Here is a 19,273-nt window from a genome sequence, read left to right on the forward strand (position 1 = left end):
AGAATTAGTGAGGCAAAATCGAGTATATACTTTAGTCCTAATACTGTTGTTGAGGAGAGAGTTGAAGTGTGTCAAGTTTTAAATATCATGACAGAGGCTTTGAGTGATAAGTACCTTGGTCTGCCGGCCCTGATAGGGATTGACAAGTCTGATTGTTTCAGGTTTTTAATTGACAGAGTGGTAGCAAGAATTAATGGTTGGAAAGAAAAACTGCTAAGTTTGGGAGGGAAGGAAACTCTTATAAAAGCTATTGCTCAATCTATACCAGTTTTTGCTATGATGGTCTTTAAAATTCCGAAGAACATATGCAAAGGAATATCGGATGTAATAGCCCAATTCTGGTGGGGGGATGAGGAGGAACAGAAACATATGCATTGGAAGGCCTGGTGGAAAATGTGTATCCCAAAGAAGAGTGGAGGTATGGGTTTTAGGGATTTGCATTGTTTTAACCTTGCTATGTTGTCAAAACAGGTATGGAGATTATTAAGTGAACCTGAATCTTTATGTGCAAGAGTTCTCAGAGCAAAGTACTATCCAGATGGTAAGCTCCTTAATGCAACGTTGAAGGGTGGGAGCTCCTATACATGGCAGAGTATTATGGCTGGTTTGAGTTGTTTCAAAAAATGGTACATTTGGAGAGTGGGAGATGGGACACAGATTAATATATGGGAAGATAATTGGATCCCCTCTAGTCACAATTTGAAGGTGATGACGCCAAAAGGAAATAATTTGTTTACCCGTGTGAGTGATCTTATTAATCCAGTTGATGGTAATTGGGATGAAGAGCTTTTGGAGACTATGTTTTGGCCAGTGGATGTCCACAGAATCAAGCAAATTCCTTTGATACAGGATAGAGAAGATTTAGTGGCATGGCACTTCAATAAACTCGGTCTTTTTTCAGTTCGATCTGCTTACTACTGTCAATGGGATTTTAAATTTGGGAGGAGTAATAGAAATACAAGTATCTCTGAAGCTGCTTCGAATACTGTTTGGGATAAATTATGGGGTCTTGAAATTCCTAGTAAGATAAAGATTTTTGGCTGGAGAGTGTTGCATGGCATGATCCCATGTAGGGGTATTCTTGCAAACCGACATATTGGGAATCAGGGGGGCTGCCCCTTATGTAATGAAGGTTGTGAAGATATGAAGCATATGCTTTTTTACTTGTCAGAGGGCGAAGGAAGTCTGGAGATGTTTGGGGCTGTGGGGGGCCCTGGAGGAAATCTTAATACAGGACAGGTCGGGTTCTGTTATTGTTGAAGAAATTATAAGGAAGGGTGGCCGGCTTCAGTTGATGGATAATGTGGGATTTGCTGAATTAGTTTTATGTGCTGGATGGTATATCTGGTGGGAGAGAAGGCAAAAAGTACATAATGAAGAGATACAAACACCTTTTCGTTCTGCGACATCTATTGTGGTTATTACAAAGAATTATATGATGGCTGCAAAAAAGCCCCAGAGGAAGAAGGAATGGACCTGGTCGAAGCCATTGGAGGGTATGTTGAAAATTAATGTTGATGCTGCATTTGATGTTCAGTCAGGGAAGGGGGCTAGTGGTGTTGTCATTAGAGATTACAGAGGCCAATGCATTGCTGCATCCCAGAAGTTTCTCCCCCATGTGGTTGACGCCCCTATGGCAGAGGCTTATGCTCTTAGGGAAGGACTGGTTCTAGCACAACAAATTGGCATAAATAATTTTGTTCTCCAAACTGATTGTACTCAGGTGGTTGAGATAATGAGGGATGATGGTTTTTGTGCTACAGCAGCTGCGGCCATATATGATGACTGTAGGATTATGTGGAGTGGTTTTGACACAGTAGAGGTGGAGCATTGCCACCGAGAAGCAAATCAGGTGGCGCATGAGCTTGCTAGACATTCTTTTGAAACTAGTAATTCTTGTATTTGGGTCGATGAGCCCCCTAGTTTTATTATTAGCAAGCTCGCAAATGATGTAACATTACTATAGCGGCAAGTTTCTTTCGCACTCTTTTCCTTACCAGGGTACCTACGGGGACTGGAAGGTTTTTAATGAGGCGGCTTGCTTGCTTATATATTAATGGAATTGTTCAAAAAAAAAAAACTATAAACTCTGCCGCTGATCGATGGGCATGGTCAGTTCCCATCGCTGGCCGCACACAAACAACGGGCGAAGCTCCCGCCTCGAAAAGGAACGTCGGTCGTGAAGGACTCTAACAAGAGCCAGAGCGATGGAGCAAGGCCAGCCCAGAGTGGACTGCCAAGCCTACGCCCAGACCATGACGAGCAACCAAGCCAGGGTGTTCGAAGGCCCCGAGAAGGTTACCCCAAGGGACGCCGACGAGCTCAACGTGGAGCGGCTCGCACACGTGGGCTGCGGTGACGTCGTGGACGAAGAGTACGACACCAAAAGGTGAAGATCGCGGAGGCGCTGGAGGCGGCGGCGCTGGCCGTGGGCGACCACCCCGTGGAGCGGTCCGACGCCGCGGCGATACGAGCGGCGGAGGCGCGCGCCGTCGGCCCGGGAGCGACCATCCCCGGCGGGGTCGCCGAGCAGGCGGAGCAGGCGGCGGAGTCCAACGCCACGGTCGAGGACGACGAGGACAAGGTCACTATCGCCGACGTCCTTAAGGTACACCGATACGGCGATACACGTCCTCCGCCCGCGCATGGTGACTTGACTGAAACACCTGACCTCTCTGACTGCACGGATGCATGTCTGGTGTGGTGTTTCAGTGGAACGCGACGGCGAAGCTGCCGACGGACAAGGCGGTGACGAGGGAGGACGCGGCGGCCGCGGTGGAGTCCCCCGGTGAGGCGACCAAGCCATACGGCGTGGGGGCGGCGCTTACAGAGGCGGCGAGGCACAACCAGGACGAATCGTGGTAAATAGCAGAATGTCGGGACGATCGATCAGTCGGTGCTCATGTACCTATATCTAGCGTCCATGAGGAGGATGAATCGAGAACTGAAAATTAAGAGTGATAACTGAATTTGGTCATTGGCAAATTTCATAGCAGGACATCAGACAATTGGCTTATTAATTCACCATCAAATCCAGAATTATCCATCCGATTTATGAGCTCAGCACTGATCGCACCACAAGTCGAACAGATCGCAACGAGTATATATATTTTTTCATTAGTTCGAACTGTCTTTTTTAGAGCATGTACCTGCATCTCTATTCGATCTTATGGGTAAAAGTAAAACAGCAATATTGCGATCAAGTAAAATCCTGTTGTTTATTTTTTTTCGAAGGGCCTGAGGCCGAACTTTTATTGAGATAGCAATGGAGAAAGTACAAGGTCGTGGCAAAACAACGGCTGAGGTAGCCGATAAACAAGTCGACGCCACGAACGAAAAAGAAAGACCTGTGTAGCTCAGGCCAGTAGGACGATCAGCACGAACGCCTCAGAACGAAAGCTACAACTAATAAAAGGAGATGATGCAACCAGCGGCTCTCCAAGATCGCACATCTTCAATGATCAACTCAAATAATCTATCTACCGTGCTGCTCTCAAGCTGGAAGATGTACGACAAAACCATGCGTATATAATACAACAGTATGTACATCGGATGATCGGAAAGGAATTGCGAAAATTCCAGACCGTGACTTCTCCAAGAACCGAGACCTACTCAGCCTCATTGGGCGGCGCGGGCCGGATCCCCGTCCGAGCAGGAAGCGGGTAGCGGGCAGCGATTTTTGAGATTTTTCCGGTGCGGATCTGCGAAGTCGGCGTCCATACCGATCACCGAAACCTCGACGAGGCCCCAGAAAACGGCGCCGACGAGCGCGGACCTGATGGCGGCTTTGAGCCCCTTGCGTCTATGGCGTAGGCCTCGCATGCAGGCGAACGCGACGATGCGGTTCCACGGGTCATCCTTGCCGCGAGCGGAGTACATGGCGGAATCGACGGCGGAGAAGGCGACAAGCAGGCCTGTCCAAGTCCCGGCGAGGCGGGGCGCGTTCGCGCGAACGGCTTGCACGCCGCCGGCGAGGCGGCGGCCGCTGGGCGAGCTGCGGAGGGCCTTGTGGAAGTGGAACACGGACCCGCCCGCGCCACCGATGATGAAGCCGAGGCCCGCGTCACTGGCGATGCAGTCAGGGAACGGTGTCCGCGCCGGCGCCAGCGGCGTCTCCTCGCGTGAGCCCGGATCTGGGTGGGTCATCGTACTCCGGTTGCTCTCCCAGCGGTCACGGTGGGCAAAAAAACCATTGACCGAAGACCGAAACCGAAAAGACCGAGACCGAACCCGAAAAGACCGAGACCGAAATGACCGATAAAATATTGGGTAGAAAATTTTATAGACCGAATTAAGTTTAATCAATTCGGTCATTTTGTTCTGAGTAACCGAATAGACCGAACTGACCGAATTTTACGTAAGACTATCCCGATCTTTAAATTTTGTGACATGCCTGAGATGTGATATTGTTGAATGTTCACAAAATTCTCGAGCGTTGTTACATTTTTGTTTAGTTTTTTGAACATTTATTCGTGCCAATTGATAATAATATATGCAATGAAAAAACATCCAAAATACATCTAAAATGTGGCCAACCTTTTACTAAATAATGTCTAAGTTTTGCGTTGACAACGTCGGCCACATTGTTCGGTCATGACCGAACCCGAACCCGAATTATTGGGTACTCGAATTTGTCGGGTAGTAAAAGTAACAAGTATATTTCGGTCTTCATTTTTTTCTGACCGAATTTGAAATAGACCGAAATACAAAAACCGAATTTTCGGTCATGACCGAATGCCCACCCCTACCCAGCGGACCCAGCAAGTCTGATGACGTGAGATAGGTTTTCACGAGTAAATGACGCAGATCTACCACATTACAGTCGATGATGTCCGAAAACTACCAGCATTGGGCTAGGCGACACTTAACTACCAGCTTTGAGGTCAGGTCGAGACGCGCGGCACTGATCGGTGGAGTTTAGCGCTTAAACCATTTGTTGGACGGAGAAGGAGGGACGGCGTTAGGGCGTCAGCGTGGGCAAATAAATAGCCGTTTAGGCTGATTTTCTTTGCCCCAGCTCACTCTTTCCCCATCTCACTATCCTCCTCCTATGTTCACGCCGCCGCCAGCGCCTGGAGCTCGCCGCCGCCGGTGATGGTCTCGTGGGGTGATGGTGAAGAGTCATCAGACTACCAGAGCTCGGATAGCGACGATGATGTGAGTTCTCTCTCTGCATCCCATCTCTTGTGGTCTGGGGAATGTGGGAAATCTGGGGATCTTTCACTGATTGAAATGAAAATGCAATGTTTAGGCACTGAATACCATCTATGACTCGGAGTATTGCGGGTCAGATGATGGATTACCTGCTGCTCGCTGCAAATGTCGCAAAGTAGCTGGGAGATTTGTGGCTTTCGAGGGATGGCACACTGGCAGGAGGTTTCTTGGATGTGATATGGAGGTGTGTGTCTCTGTGCAGTAATCTAAATTGTGTAGGAGTAGATAATATGTACCTTAGAAAAAAATTATATCCATTGATTTCTGTAGGAAGGGCGTCGATGTGATTATGTGAAGTGGATAGATGGTGAATGGCCCATGAACTTGAAGAAAGCATTGGGAAGACTTTGGGAAATGCATGGTGCTCAGAAGCATGGTAGAACTACTGATGCTCTGGATCATTTTGAACAAAGTTCAAGCTGCATGATGAAATTAGCAAGCTGCACAAGGATCTGAAGATGGCACAAGATGAACTGAAGACAATGATAGGTGAGAAGCAGATGACACTTGCTCTGAAGGCTAAAGCAGAACAAGCTCTGATAGATGCAAGGGCTGAACTAGAGCAGAAGAAGCTCATTGATGCACACCATTCCAACATGCACAAAGTTCTGAGAATTAGGGCAGAGAAGGATAGGGACCTGATGAAGAAGGAGATGGACCTGATGAAGAAGGAGAGGGATCTGATGAAGAAGGAGAGGGATGAGGTGAAGGCTGACAAGAGAAAGCTGGAGTTCATCATTGGAGATTTCCTGAAGCAGAAGGAAGAGCACAGGTCAAAGATGAAGAAGATCATTCAAATTGCCTCAGAGTAATTGGGTGTTTGTATGTTAATTAAAGGTGCTGTGCACCTGGAAGAACTGTAATGGTGGCCTGGCATGTACTTTATCTATTTGGTAGTCTTGGATTGTAATGAATTTTAAGTTATTGTAATTCTGGTGAACAATGTTGTTGCAATATTAGATTGAACTATGTTGGTGAACTATGTAGTTGCAATAAGATGATGGTAAGGTAGTTGCAATATATGGGGTTGTTTTGGACAAGGTCTCGACTGTCGAGACCTTGCCATGTTAAAACAAAAAGTTGTTTTGGATAAGGTCTCGAGGCGATGTCGAGACCTTACCATCCTAAAACATAGATGTGGTTTCGACATCGTCTCGACTCGATGTCGAGACCTTACCATCTTAAAACATAGAGGTGGTTTCGACATCGTCTCGACTCGATGTCGAGACCTTACCATCTTAAAACATAGAGCCAAATAAAATGTTTGACACATAAGAATCATGGAAAGACACATTCATTACTCAAATTAGGACAGATAGCATGTCATAGATGTTTGACACAAAAGAATCATGCAAAGTGACATGATTACATAGTAGTTCACTGGCAACTACTTTGCCCCAACCAAAATGACATCAACATAGCAGTTTGCAAATAGTCCCTTAATCTATGGTAATGCTTCTTGTGATCTCCCATTACCACATTTCTTGCTCTAGTCCTAGCTCTATAAGCCATCCTCTTAGGGACATCAACACCAAAATCCTTCTTGGCCTTGTCAACTAATGTTGTGATGGAAGTGTTGGGATCTGATCTGAACTTGTCGACATATGCATTGCTTAGCCACCTAGAATCCACTCTGCTATCTTTAGGTTCAGTAGGACAACTGTGCTCCAAATGCATCTTCTTTATGCAGAATGTGTTCTCATGCTTGATCTTGGCAGCAATCATATAGAAATTGCATTTATACTGCAGTTTCTTCTCAGGTTTGCACCAAACAATGATTCTGTCAGGTGTGTTCCTGTGGTAGTGGAAATTTCTAACCTGAGTAATGTGCAGCCTTGCCAGTGCCTCTCTGAACTGATAAACATCTTTGAAACAAAGTCTTGGTGTGAATTGTTGCTCAGGATTCTCCCTGTTTTCATCATACCATGTCCTCTCTGGTTGCTTCTTGGCCCTGCTTTTTCTTCCCTTTGGCTGCTTGAATGGCACAGGCTCATGTCCATCATCATCCTCCTCTGCAAGAAAACCTAGGCCATCTTCTTCATCAGATGGAGCCCATTCATCCTTGACAGGCTCCTCTACTTGGGAGTGTGATCTCAGAGTAGGGCCCTGCCTCCTGGGTTTCTTCTTCACTGGCATCTGTGACAACATGTCTTCATAATTAACAGTTGGAGGAGTGTCAAATATATCTTCAACATCAGTTTCTCCCTCACAGTGCTCCAAAGGATCAGCTCTCTTCCTCCTCAACTCAGTTATTGTCTTCTCAAGTTCCTCTGCCTCTTTTCTCCTCTTTTCTTCAGCATCCACAGAGTAATAATTGCATGGATACAAAAAACTGTCACTGCCATCAGATGCTTCTCCTCCATCATCATCTTCATCCTGTTGTGCTTCTTCTTGTGCCCATTCATTTTCATCAGTTTGTGTCTGCAAGGGAAAGACAGGAGACACTGTTTGCAAAGGATGCTCTGGATAATGACCATCCACTTCATCATCATCAGGTGATCTGCCTCTCCCAAAGGGCTTCACTGGAGAAACCACAATTGATAGCTTTCTCTTGTCCCTCATTACTGTCAGAACCAATTTCCTAGCATGTTCATACTTCCTAACCATTTCTTCCACCTTCAAATTGCTATCAATCAGAGCAAGGCCATTAAGTCCCTCCCCTTCATCTTTTACATAGTACAAGGAATCACACATGCCGTATCCTTCCTTCTCCATGACAGACAGTAAATTCAGAAACCTAATGTCACTACGGGGTATACTGATTTGCACGAACTTCGCACCATCGAATTGAAAATACAGCTCCCACATGTCATCAGATGGCCTATTTCTACAGCACAAACATGTGTTCATCACTAATTGCAGAGAAGGTAGCAAGAACACTTGATGAAATCGTCCGCACAATAAAGACAAAGGAAATAAATATTACCTGCTGGGCGACTGGTAGTGGCTAAGCGGATCCTCTGTGTGCCTCTTGCCCGCCACCGAGCAAGCCAACTGGGAAGAGGGAGAAGGTGGCGGCGGGTCCTGCTCCTCCGGTGAGCTTTCCTCGTCCTCGGAATCCCTCTCCTCTCCATCAGCATCACTGGCGATGGCGGCGAAACGGAAGTCGTTCCTAGCAAGAACGAAATGGGGGCGCCCTTCGAACAGAGCTCCGCCGTCCCCCTCCACCCCGCCGCCGCCACCTCCACGCTCCATTGACACAGACGAGGGAGATGCGTTTGACTCCTTCGGGTGCGGTCGGGGACTTATTCGGGTGCGTTTGACTCACTGTACAGACGTGCCCTAACGGCCGTTAGTCCTTCTCCGTCCAACAAATGGCTTAAACACTAAACTCCACCGATCAGTGCCGCGCGTCTCGACCTGACCTCAAAGCTGGTAGTTAAGTGTCGCCTAGCCCAATGCTGGTAGTTTTCGGACATCATCGTCTATAATGTGGTAGTTCTGCGTCATTTACTCGGTTTTCACAGTAATTTAGGTTGGTAAAAATGATGAATATGGGAGGCCACATGGGTCGAATGCGATACGGATAAGAACAAGGATTTACATCTGTAGAGAAGGTATACAAGAACTATACTTGAGGCGCAACCAACTTAAGTCAACCTGATTCAGAGTCGCTGACATATATGGACTCCATGTCTGATGGTTCCACGCGACAGGGACTTAAGTCATCTGACTTGTGTCAAACACTTCAGCTCCTCTACAATTGACTTAACCTGAATTTAATAAGTATATTTTTCTTGTCAACCAAGGCGAATGTAAACGAAGGTACAAACCAAGACAACATTTACTTAGCAACCTCTGTATGCTAACTGCAACAAACTTGTAGGCTTGTAGCGCAAGCCCGGCAAAGAACTCAACATTCATCTGTTTATTTTCTTCATTTTACCTCTGTCACCCCCTCCCCCGCTTGCGTGTTTCAGAGCACCGCAAGTTTTCACCTCTGCCCACACCATATGATATTTGCGTTATCACCGGTGGCATCAAGTTGAGGTGTCGCTAAACCTCAGGAGATCTCACGCGTTTATACGGCATGCATCACCATCTCTTCGTTGTCGTTGTCGAGTTTATCTTGCACGGTGAACCACGACTAGCCGTAGTCACTGCTCATTGTTTCTAACGAGCTCATTCCGCCATCTATCACCATCCCATTTCTCCCTCTTCATCTTCCCCTACTTCGTAGCTCCACTCTTCTTCTCCTGGTACTCTTTATGTGGCACCCTCCGTCTTCTAATGTGTCTTCATTATTATTTGTTGGGATATATTATTTCCTATAACGTTCCGTGGACTATTTGTTCCTTTTTATTTTTGACTGGGTTTGAATGCCTTACCAATATGTTCACACGGAAGACTGTTCATGTTTGGTTGGATGACATGGGCGCTCCACAATTTTAAAATTGTGGAGATGTTTATAATTAAGAACAAATACGAGATACTGAGTTTACAGGTTTTCTAGTAGCAATTACGAAGCAAATAACTAACCACCAGTAAGCTTACAAGATCAACATATTGCCTCTCTTTCCAACAACACATACATTTTTTTTAAAGATCACCATAGATTGAACTTCTCATCACCAACATATTGGTGTGATAGCCTCCATGAGGAAAGTTACAAGAACGGATAAATCGATCAGTATCCCCATTTCTTAAATATTACTAATATCCATCTTGACTATACTCATTTCTCTCCAGGGATAGAGCAGTAGAAGATCAAACCTATAAGAGTTGGACGAACCTCTTTGATTTTGTAAAGCCGCAAATATTCATTCTTCTCAAGGAGCGGGACCTTGTGATCTTGTGCACTTTGGACAAAGACGGACTCAATTTACTAAACAACTGCTCTATCACAATTAGCTCCATATGACATCCACATTAGGATAGTGATGCAGTCTACATGCAGTCTTCTTATTCCTTTTACTAAAACAATTTGGCTTTACTACTAAACTGCTAGTATGGCACACATCTCTCGGTTTGTCAATGCATGCCGTCCCAAAAATCATATAATGTTGTTGCTTTCGCTGTTAAAATATGTAAAACTATGCACATTCTGAAACTAAAGATGCTAATTTTTATTTGCTATGAAAAAATTCCAATACTGCAAATTTTTAATATTTTCTATTGACATATACACATAAAAAGCAATGTTCAAATGTGTTTGTAAGAGGAATCGTCAATGTCCAAAACGACATGTATAACATGTGTGCATCTACTTATACTAGAAGAATGTGGATTTGGTTAACACAATATATAGCATGTGTGCGTGTGGTGTGGAGAGTGGACGAATAGAACCTGGCGACATATGAACCTGCGTCAAGTCGTTATGTGATTGGTGCAGAAATATGTGTGGGGTCTACAACTAAAGGTAGGTATTCTGTGTACCATGAAAGTAATCAGAGCTGAATACATGAGTGTGGGCCCTGTTTGTGGGCAGAGAGTGTGTAAAAAAATGGGCAACAACCTGGTCCCCGCACGAGAAATTCAATGGTGACACCCGTACGTCCCCTTCCCACCTCTCTCTCTCCTCGAGCTCTCGTCTTTCTCCACAGCCGTAACAGTAACAGCTACATCAGGCTACTGCTCGCCGCCCTGAGCTTCGAAAGCAGCAGAAGCAAGATCAGCCTGTCGATGCTCCAGTGATGTACCGATTGATCTTGCAAACCAGAGCTGGTGGTTGGCACAGCCGATTCGTGCCGCCCGTCGCAGGTCGCCTCCTTTGCGTCGCATCGGGTCAGGTCACGCCGCCTCTCCTCCCGCGCGTCCGCGCACAACTGCTCCTCCAACGTGCGGGCGCCCCGCTCGCTGAAGAGGCTGTCGAGGGATTCGTAGGCGCCATCGTCGAAGAAGAAGGGGAACTGCTCAGAGAAGAGGAGAACGTCGAACAACACGTCGGTGTCATGTGGCTCCGTGCCTTCGTCCTTGGCCGCTTCGTGGCGCTGCCACCTGCTCAGCTTCGAATTTTGGGACGGGGATGGTGGGGTGCGCCGCGACCTCGTCGAAGGCGGACATGCCCTGCCACGAGAAATCCGGCAGGGCGTCGCTAGACTGGGAGCTGTGGCTTGATTCAGCAACGTGCTTGACGACGGACGACGCATGCGCCGCGGCGACCTCTTCCTCCTCGTCGAGGATGACGACGACCGGTGTTGTTGCTGCCTTTGCAGCCGGACCCGCTTCAGCGACGGGAGGCGGCGTCGTTGAAGACGGAGGGTCGTCGACACCCTGGTCCGCAGCGACGGGGAGAGTCGCTGTGGCGCACGGCGTGCGCGAGCAGGTCGGCGCGGCCGCAGCAGAGCACCACGGCCTCCTGCTCGCACCAGCTGACGGCAACAAGATCTGTCGCGCGCTCCAGCGAGGACTGTGTGTGGTCCACGCCTCCATTCGCACGGTCCAGCGCCTCCGCGGTGCCGTCGCCGCCGCTTTGTACATACTCCGACCGATCTTGGGGCTCGAACGCCATCTCCGACACCGATGGCCGCGGGTTGGACGTCACTGGCGAGGGAGAGTGCCTTAGCTGGTACGGGAAAACTAGTCCCCCCCACCCGTCTCTCTCCTCTGTGATGGGTCCCATCTATGTGTATTCATGTCTGTATTGTTGACTTCATCGTAAAAATTCCAACCTGCTGTGGCAGGCCCATCTTTGTGCTAGCCAATGGTAGACCGAGTTCTGGCCGGAGCATATGCCAGCCGGTTCATCCGAGGATTTTCCGTGTGCGCCTTCATATTCACACCGATGTCCACCATTCTTAAGTACACTAAAGACTGATACTGAATTCGGAATCAGATTCTCCTATTCTGATGATCTAATTCTTATGAATAAGCATGTCGCTGCTGGCCTTCAAAATTGCATATTTAATATCACATTTAAAAAACTGGAGAAAAACGGAAGTGACGATTTTAGTCATAGATATTGGTGTCGTCGATTCGTGAGGAAAGTTACAAGCATGAGCAAGTCGGTCAGTACTTTCCTCTTATAGCCAGGCCTCTTCTCCCCTGGCCCTGCGGAAACCTTTACATGTAAATACTCTGTACACGTTGTAGCCAAAGAGATAACACATGTGCAGCTAGCTGGCTATCAGATCCCAGAGATGGATTCCGTTGATCAAACCAATAATTTGTACAGCTCTCCGTGAGTTACCACTTGAAAGGTTCAGAGATCTAAAATCTGGTTGGCATGCATACACGCTGACAGCTTACGACATGCAGTGCATAACTAAAACATAACTAAATAGAAGGACGCGTGCCCTCACTGGTTGACCACACACTGGCTACAAACAGTAACCAGGGAATTGAAAAGGAAAAAAGAGACGATTGAAGACATACATAGATGCAGATTGAGCGCTAATTAGGACTTCTAACATATGCACCCTCTCTCGGTTGCACGTCTTGTTGCCGGCCTTGAGTTTGTTGCTGCTTGCTCTGATCTCATCTCATCACTGCGATACGATAAATACAACATAAATACGTGAACAAAATAAATTTAAAGCATACTAGGTACTGACCAGATGCTAAAAACATATGCACGGTATATATGAGAGAAAATACAGTTCCACTTAGCAAATGCGAAATGGGACGAATTAAGGAGCATCCCATAATCATGTCAAACCAACTAGGCAGATAGACAACAAGGTAATAAGCTGCAAATATCCGGTGCTTCCTCCAGTTCTGTATGGTCATTATATATATTGTACCTAGTACCTACACATGATCATACCCCAAGAAGAAAAGTTACAGAAATAAATCTGGATTCGAAAGCTGACAACATCTTTTTACGTGACGATGTTTATATTACCATTAGCACGTCCTAAAATTCCATTTGAAAAGAGCTCAAGAAACAGAAGAAATATAGACTAGAATGCGAATAGCATCGAAAAAGTTGTATCCACGCCAATTTGAATGGTGTGGTGCCTACAACAAAGCTATGAATCTGATATTTTTCTTTTAGTTTTGTAGCATGGACGCATGGTAGATGGGTCATATAACAAAGGTTGTTAATGTTTCTTTTTGAGTCTTTTAGTTTTGGGAAGTTGGAGCACAAAGCAAGAGGTAGTTTAGGGTAGTTGATTGGTTGAGTGTACGTAATGGGTATTAAACTCCCAGAAATCTCTTACAAAGTTTCAGGATCAAATCTGAGTTTGAAGGTTGACAACACTTTCTTTTTACATGACGTTGTTTACCGTTACCATGTCCTAAAATTCCATTTTCAATCAAAACAAGTCAAAAAAGAAAAAGAAATACAGGTCAGAAATGATTAGAAATCTCTTACCATGCATGGAGAGGTAATAGACTTTGAGCTCTCATCCCCAGGTCCCTAGAATTAACAGCGAAGAAACAGATAGTGCAACTGCTGCGACAAAGCCTCCGGCAGAAACGGCGACACCTGAAAAGAGAAAAAAAAAATCGTAGTACTGTATGAGTTCACGGTAGTCATTTTGTTCTCCTTGGAGGAAAAATATTACTCCCTCCGTTCACAATTACTTACGTTTTATGTTTAGTTATAAAGTCAAAACTTTGTAAAATTAGAGCAATTTACGATAAAATATCAGCATCTAGAATAAAAAGATCTGTTGCATTAGAATGGTGACAATGTAAATTTTCATATTATATGTGTTTGGTATTAAAAATATTAATATTTTTTCTTGCAACTCAGTCAAACTTGACTAAACCGAGAGAGAGCTCACTGTCAGAATGAGGCGGCACGGAAGTGGAGACTTCGAACCGCAGGTAGCAATTGAATCCGACCACCGCAGCTGCAACGCCGCCGTCACCGCGGGTGGCGTCGAGGTCCCAGTCCATGGCCTGCGCCGACTCGTACAGGCAAAGGCTGCAGTCGACCTCCGGACGATCCCTGGGGCACTGCGCGAGGACGCGCACGGTGCTCGTCACGGTCACGGGCCAGCCGTCGTCGCAGGTCTCGTCCGCGGTGACCAGCAACCGCGGCCCCTTGATGTCCAAAACCGCAATCTTAGCCCGGAGCTGAGCCGAGACTACGACCTTAGCGTGCACGTCGCCGGGGTAGTATGCCAGGCCACCGACGGGGACAGGGACGGCGACGTGGCCCCGGAGGAGGACACGCGAGCGGAAGTCGTCCTCGCTGGACGAGGAGTCGTCGGTGTCCGCGTAGGCGACGAAGCATCCGTCGGTCCAGACGCCGGCGCGGCGGGTGGTGGCGCCGCAGCCTGAGGTTAGGTTCCTGGCCGCGACGGTGAGGCACCTGAGGCAGTCGGACGGCGCCGGCGTCTCGAAGTCGAAGCAGAGCCCGCGGACGAACGCACGGTCGCCGCGGCCGGTGGTGGAATTGAGGGAGGCGAAGCCCGTCGGCGCGGCGGCGGAAGGGAGCGCGTGGAGGAGGCGGAGCAGGGTGGCGCGGAACTCGGTGTCGTTGGTGAGCGCCGGCTCCGGGTCGTAGCACTGGGTCAGGAAGCTGCCTATGTGCGCGCGCTTGTCGATCAAGAAGCTGCCTGCGTGCAAAAAGGATTACAGGAGCCCAGACGGTGATCACGTAATGCTTTTCCAATTAGGTTTACACTTTACAGTAATTTTCAGAGAGAGAGAGAGAGAGCTCACTGAAATTTTTTTGAGGTAGCAGGGAAGTGGAGACCTCGAACCGTAGGTAGCAGTTGAAGGCCACCACCGCAGCTGCAACGCCGCCGTCACCGCTGGCGGCGTCGACGTCCCAGTCCACGGCGTGCACCGAGTCGTAGAGGCACAGGATGCACTCGTCCTCCGTACTGTCCCTGGGGCACTGCGCCAGCACGCGCACCCTGCTCCTCATGACCACGGGCCAGCCGTCGTAGCTGGTCTTGTCCGCTGTGGCCAGCATCCGAGGCCCCGAGATGTCCGAAGCAGCATCGACGGCCCCGTGCTTAGCCATGGCGACGACATAAGCATGCCGTCGTAGCTGGTAGTCGGAGTAGTTTGTCGCGTCGGTGTCAGGGACAGGGGCGGCGACGTGGCCCTGGAGGAGGACACGCGAGCGGAAGGCGTCCTCGCTGCGAGATGAGGCGTCGGTGTCCGCGTAGGCGACGAAGCACCCGTCGGTCCAGATGCCGGCGCGGCGTGTGGTGCTGCCGCAGCCGGAGGTGAGGTTCGTGGCCGCGACAGTCAGGCACGCGAGGCAGTCGGACGGCACCGTGGCGTCGCCGAAGCAGAGCCCGCGGACGAACGCAGTGTCGTTGCCGGCGGAGTGCAGCGACGCGAAGCCCGTCGTCGCGGCGGCGGAGGGGAGCGCGCGGAGGAGCTGGTGTAGGCGGGCGCTGAACGCCGTGCCGTTCGTGGCGTCGGTGAGCGCTGGCGCCGGGTCGTAGCACTGGATCAGGTTGCCTGTGCCTGTGCGCACGATCTTCTCGCAGGAGCCTTTGACCGGCATCACCACGACGAGGAGGGAGAGAAGTAGCCAGATCCCTGGCAACGCCATTGTTTTGGAACTTTGGAAGTGGGTGGGAGGAGGAACGAGGCAGAGCTAGCTATGAAGTGGTGGACAAAGTGAGGAGCTCCAGGAGGGAAACCGCACGAGCCTCGACGCAGAGAAGAGGTGAGTTCTTGCACGAAATAAAGCCCTCCTTGCACCCAACGCGCTTGCAATCACTTTTTCCTGTTTTTCCAAACTCGTGAATTGTGGCATCGAGGTGAGATTCGGTGTCCCCTTCGCTTCCACTATCACTAATGTTGAAGGTAAGTTAGCCCACGAAAAAATATGGGAAAATTCTAGCTATTCATAAAGGATCAAAGTTTACAAAAAAAAAAAAGGTGCACACCGAAGCAAAAAAAGATTGTGGCATTACTTCTTCTGAGTTCTGACCATGGTGTGGACACGGTGACAGCGGTAGCATGCAAAAGAAGGACGATCACCACACCAGGAAGTAATCGCTGTGTGTGCCGAGAGTGGTAGTTTTTGGCCATCATACATGTGCAGCTGTGCTGGCGTCGGATGAAAGTTGAATTAATGGAGATGAACTTAATTTGACGTAACTTTTTTAAAACAGAGGTAAAAGATTTGCCTCATTTTATTAAGAGTTATATACATTTTTGGTACCACAACTTGCACTGGATGTGCAGTTTAGTACCACAACTTGCAAAACGAGCATCCGGAGTACACAACTTGCACCGAGTGAGCAAATAGGTCCACGACCAATGAGGAGCGGACATATAGCATTGTGATTTTTGCAAAAAAGCACCCTTTATATTTTTCTCTCACAAATGTGACCTTGTTGTTTTTATATGCAGGTCCCACCTGTCAGAACATATGAAAAATTGAAAACAAAGTAGCGCTTGCTAGGAATCGAACTCATTACCTGGATCAACCTCAAAAACAAGGTTGCCACCGAACCAGGCAACACTTTTGTGAATTGTAGTCGGACTTCACTATATTATACGATTGTTGTATGGACGCAGGCATCTCCAAATAGGCTTAAATACATGTATAAAGATATTCACATCGTTTTAACTTCCAAAAAACTAAGTTAATATTTCTTCTCCAAGCACGCGAATAACAATAACGCGAGCTAGGTACACTACGTGATAGGATGTTACTGTTGTGAAGACTTGTTGAACATACGTCTGTTGCGTTCGTTGATAGTCCGGAGCGTGGTGGCATCGTAGGACACGCACACGATGGCGTCGACGGTTTCCGTAATGAGTCGGTAGAGAGCCAAAGAACAAGGGGGTGTTGCACTACCACATGCCACAGCAACGAGGGAACCCCTCGCCATAAATGACAAGGTATCAACTTGTCAATGCCTACGGGTTGTAGACTAGGGTTTAGTTAGAAGTAGAGGGCAAGTAGATCTCGAAGGTTTCAGCCGAAAAGTGCTCGACGATACGAAAGCTAGGGTTTGTGAGACAATGAATCGATGCTTCCTTTGTCCCTCGACTCCCCCTTATATAGGAGGTGGAGCCGAGGGATTTTTGATGTACAAGTTACAGAGTTCGGGAAGGTTTTCAACTCCTCCCGTAATATTACAAGTGTTCTTTCCTAATACAACTCTAGCTTTCCTTAACTAACAAGTTGGGCTTCTGAATTCTTCTTATCCTTCGGGTCGTGGGCCTTCAATAAACCCCGGGTACCATCTTCGGCAGACCCATTGGGGATGCCTATGTCAGTAGCCCCCGAGATTTTGCTTGAATCGTAGAGTCAGGGAAAATCTCCACCTTTATTTTTATTCGATAACTCTGAACTTTATCATATATTTTCGCATACAAATTTCTATATTGTACAGGGATAATGGTAGTTGGGGCTAGTTCATCTGACGGATCAGGTACTAGTTAACTGCTCTAGTGGCAATCCGCAAAAACCTACTTCAAGATCACGTCCCTGGACATGATCTCGGGATACTGGTGTAAACTTCGACAGGTGCCGCTTAAGGTCTTACCATTCTGTCGAGTCCCAATCATATTTATTGGGTACCTAACGCGTCCGTTAGGATTTTTCTTCGTATCTATTGATACGGATAAAAGTAGCAAACCGACGTCAGAGACGGCGCCACGCCACACAGAACGGATCCGGGGTCTTACCTTCGCAAAGTTTTGCGGCATTCAGAAATTGTTCGCAACTTTGGCGTTCTGAGAATATATTGTCGAGTGCTTTTTCGGCCGTTGGAATAGCACATTTTATTGAGTCATTGATTACTTATATTTCTCTCCCGATGGGAGTATATGTAGAGTTATGTATATAACTCGAAATATGCTCACTTTTTCTTCTTCTTTTTCTCTCTCTTTTTTATAATTTCATCGGGCACGCGAACAGCGTTTCCGATGGGAGTAGCCCCCGAGGCTACAACCAAGGACTTGTGCTTGGGTGTAGGCTCCACGCCTTATGTCGCTATATTTTTCACCTGTCGCATAATTTTTCAAATCTCTCGGGTGCGCGAACAGCGCTCCCGATGGGAGTAGCCCCCGAGGCTATGAACAAATACTTGTATTTGATCATAGGCTCTCGCCATTTCTATTTTGTCTTTCTCGAATTTTTCATTTTTCCAAAGTAGCCCCCGAGCATTTGATCAAAAACTTGTATTTGATCAAAGTCTCTCAGAATAGTCCGTAATCTTCTGCTGTCGCCTTTTTATGAAGCTGCTTAGTCGAAACTTTCTTTTATTAATCTGACATCACTGCTGACGATAGCCACGACCACTGTTCCTGGAAAACGCGAGAAGTTCTCTCTCACTGCCTTGCGGGCCCAAATTATGCATCGTATTGACACGTCGCGCAAGTGGGGGACACACGTCCTCCGCTTTTCCTGGCGCACGTACTGTAGTGCCTATGCTTTCTCGTCTGTATGAAATTACTTTTTACCCCTTATCCACGTGTACACCATCTGTCCCGCAACCTCTCAATCCAACGGTGCGTCGATTCACCGCACCTCTATAAAAAGGTATCATCTTCCTCCTTCAGTCTTTTCGCACGCGCCGCACCTCTGCTTCTCCTCTGCCAAATCCTCCATTGCTCCTAGTGCTGCAAGCTCGCAACCACACTCACACCCTCCGCCGCCAAGTCCATTGATGCCTCCTCGCATCCGTTTGACAAGGTACAACACTCCGGAATCAAGAATGGCGACGGCGAATCTAGGAAGCGCAGAGTGGGAAAGATCCAAGATCTCTGCCCAAGACATCAATCTGCTGAAGAAGATGGGGTTCAGCAAGAAGGAAAACTCGCTCCACTTCCCCAAGGAGGAGAGCTACCCCAAGCCTCCAATCGAGTATCGGGTCAGTTTTGCTGACCACCTCATCCGAGGTCTTTCTCCCCCAATCCACGAGTTTCTTCGTGGTCTTTTGTTTGTCTATGGGCTTCAACTGCATCAGTTGACGCCCAATTTCATCCTCCACATCTCTATTTTCATCACATTGTGTGAGTGCTTCCTCGGGGTCCAACCTAATTGGGCTCTGTTGAAGCGTATTTTCTGCCTCCGCCGTAATGGCTCCCACAACGTCGCCTACAATATTGGCGGCGTTGTTATCTGTATTCGCTCTGACGTCGAGTATTTCGATGTCAAATTCCCCGTCCAAGGTTGGCGAAAGAAGTGGCTATATATCCGCGAAGAAAGCTCCAATCCAGTGGAGGAAAACATCGCCCC

At 47.8% G+C, this 19,273-nt stretch overlaps 3 protein-coding genes across 3 annotated transcripts; 1 reads left to right on the top strand and 2 right to left on the bottom strand.

Annotated features, from left to right (window-relative positions):
* Positions 1-2,207: 2,207 nt before the first annotated feature.
* On the top strand, positions 2,208-2,865 carry LOC127346858 (late embryogenesis abundant protein D-34-like). Its single transcript, XM_051373110.1, has 3 exons — positions 2,208-2,345; positions 2,390-2,608; positions 2,713-2,865. The coding sequence occupies exons 1-3, from the start codon at positions 2,208-2,210 to the stop codon at positions 2,863-2,865; spliced, it is 510 nt and encodes a 169-aa protein (XP_051229070.1).
* Positions 2,866-3,618: 753 nt separating this feature from the next.
* Positions 3,619-4,146, bottom strand: LOC127346859 (mitochondrial import inner membrane translocase subunit TIM17-3-like). The gene has a single exon (XM_051373111.1). The coding sequence runs from the start codon at positions 4,144-4,146 to the stop codon at positions 3,619-3,621; it is 528 nt and encodes a 175-aa protein (XP_051229071.1).
* Positions 4,147-12,270: 8,124 nt separating this feature from the next.
* LOC127292864 (uncharacterized) lies at positions 12,271-15,735 on the bottom strand. Its single transcript, XM_051322376.2, has 4 exons — positions 14,773-15,735; positions 13,887-14,666; positions 13,472-13,585; positions 12,271-12,641 (listed from the first exon to the last, which is right to left on the bottom strand). The coding sequence occupies exons 1-3, from the start codon at positions 15,620-15,622 to the stop codon at positions 13,503-13,505; spliced, it is 1,713 nt and encodes a 570-aa protein (XP_051178336.1). The 5' UTR covers positions 15,623-15,735; the 3' UTR covers positions 12,271-12,641; positions 13,472-13,502.
* Between the last annotated feature and the right edge of the window lie 3,538 nt (positions 15,736-19,273).

This window comes from Lolium perenne, chromosome 4 (assembly GCF_019359855.2).
Source record: "Lolium perenne isolate Kyuss_39 chromosome 4, Kyuss_2.0, whole genome shotgun sequence".
In the NCBI taxonomy this organism is placed as follows: Eukaryota; Viridiplantae; Streptophyta; class Magnoliopsida; order Poales; family Poaceae; genus Lolium; species Lolium perenne.

Coding starts and splice junctions, on each gene's coding strand:
- LOC127292864 (XM_051322376.2), bottom strand. CDS start 15,622: ATGGCGTTGCCAGGGATCTGGCTACTTCTCTCCCTCCTCGTCGTGGTG. Junction 14,667..14,772: donor GCTACCTCAAAAAAATTTCA/GTGAGCTCTCTC, acceptor TTTTGCACGCAG/GCAGCTTCTTGATCGACAAG. Junction 13,586..13,886: donor CGTGCCGCCTCATTCTGACA/GTGAGCTCTCTC, acceptor TTCTCTTTTCAG/GTGTCGCCGTTTCTGCCGGA.
- LOC127346858 (XM_051373110.1), top strand. CDS start 2,208: ATGGAGCAAGGCCAGCCCAGAGTGGACTGCCAAGCCTACGCCCAGACC. Junction 2,346..2,389: donor ACGTGGAGCGGCTCGCACAC/GTGGGCTGCGGT, acceptor CGACACCAAAAG/GTGAAGATCGCGGAGGCGCT. Junction 2,609..2,712: donor CTATCGCCGACGTCCTTAAG/GTACACCGATAC, acceptor GTGGTGTTTCAG/TGGAACGCGACGGCGAAGCT.
- LOC127346859 (XM_051373111.1), bottom strand. CDS start 4,146: ATGACCCACCCAGATCCGGGCTCACGCGAGGAGACGCCGCTGGCGCCG.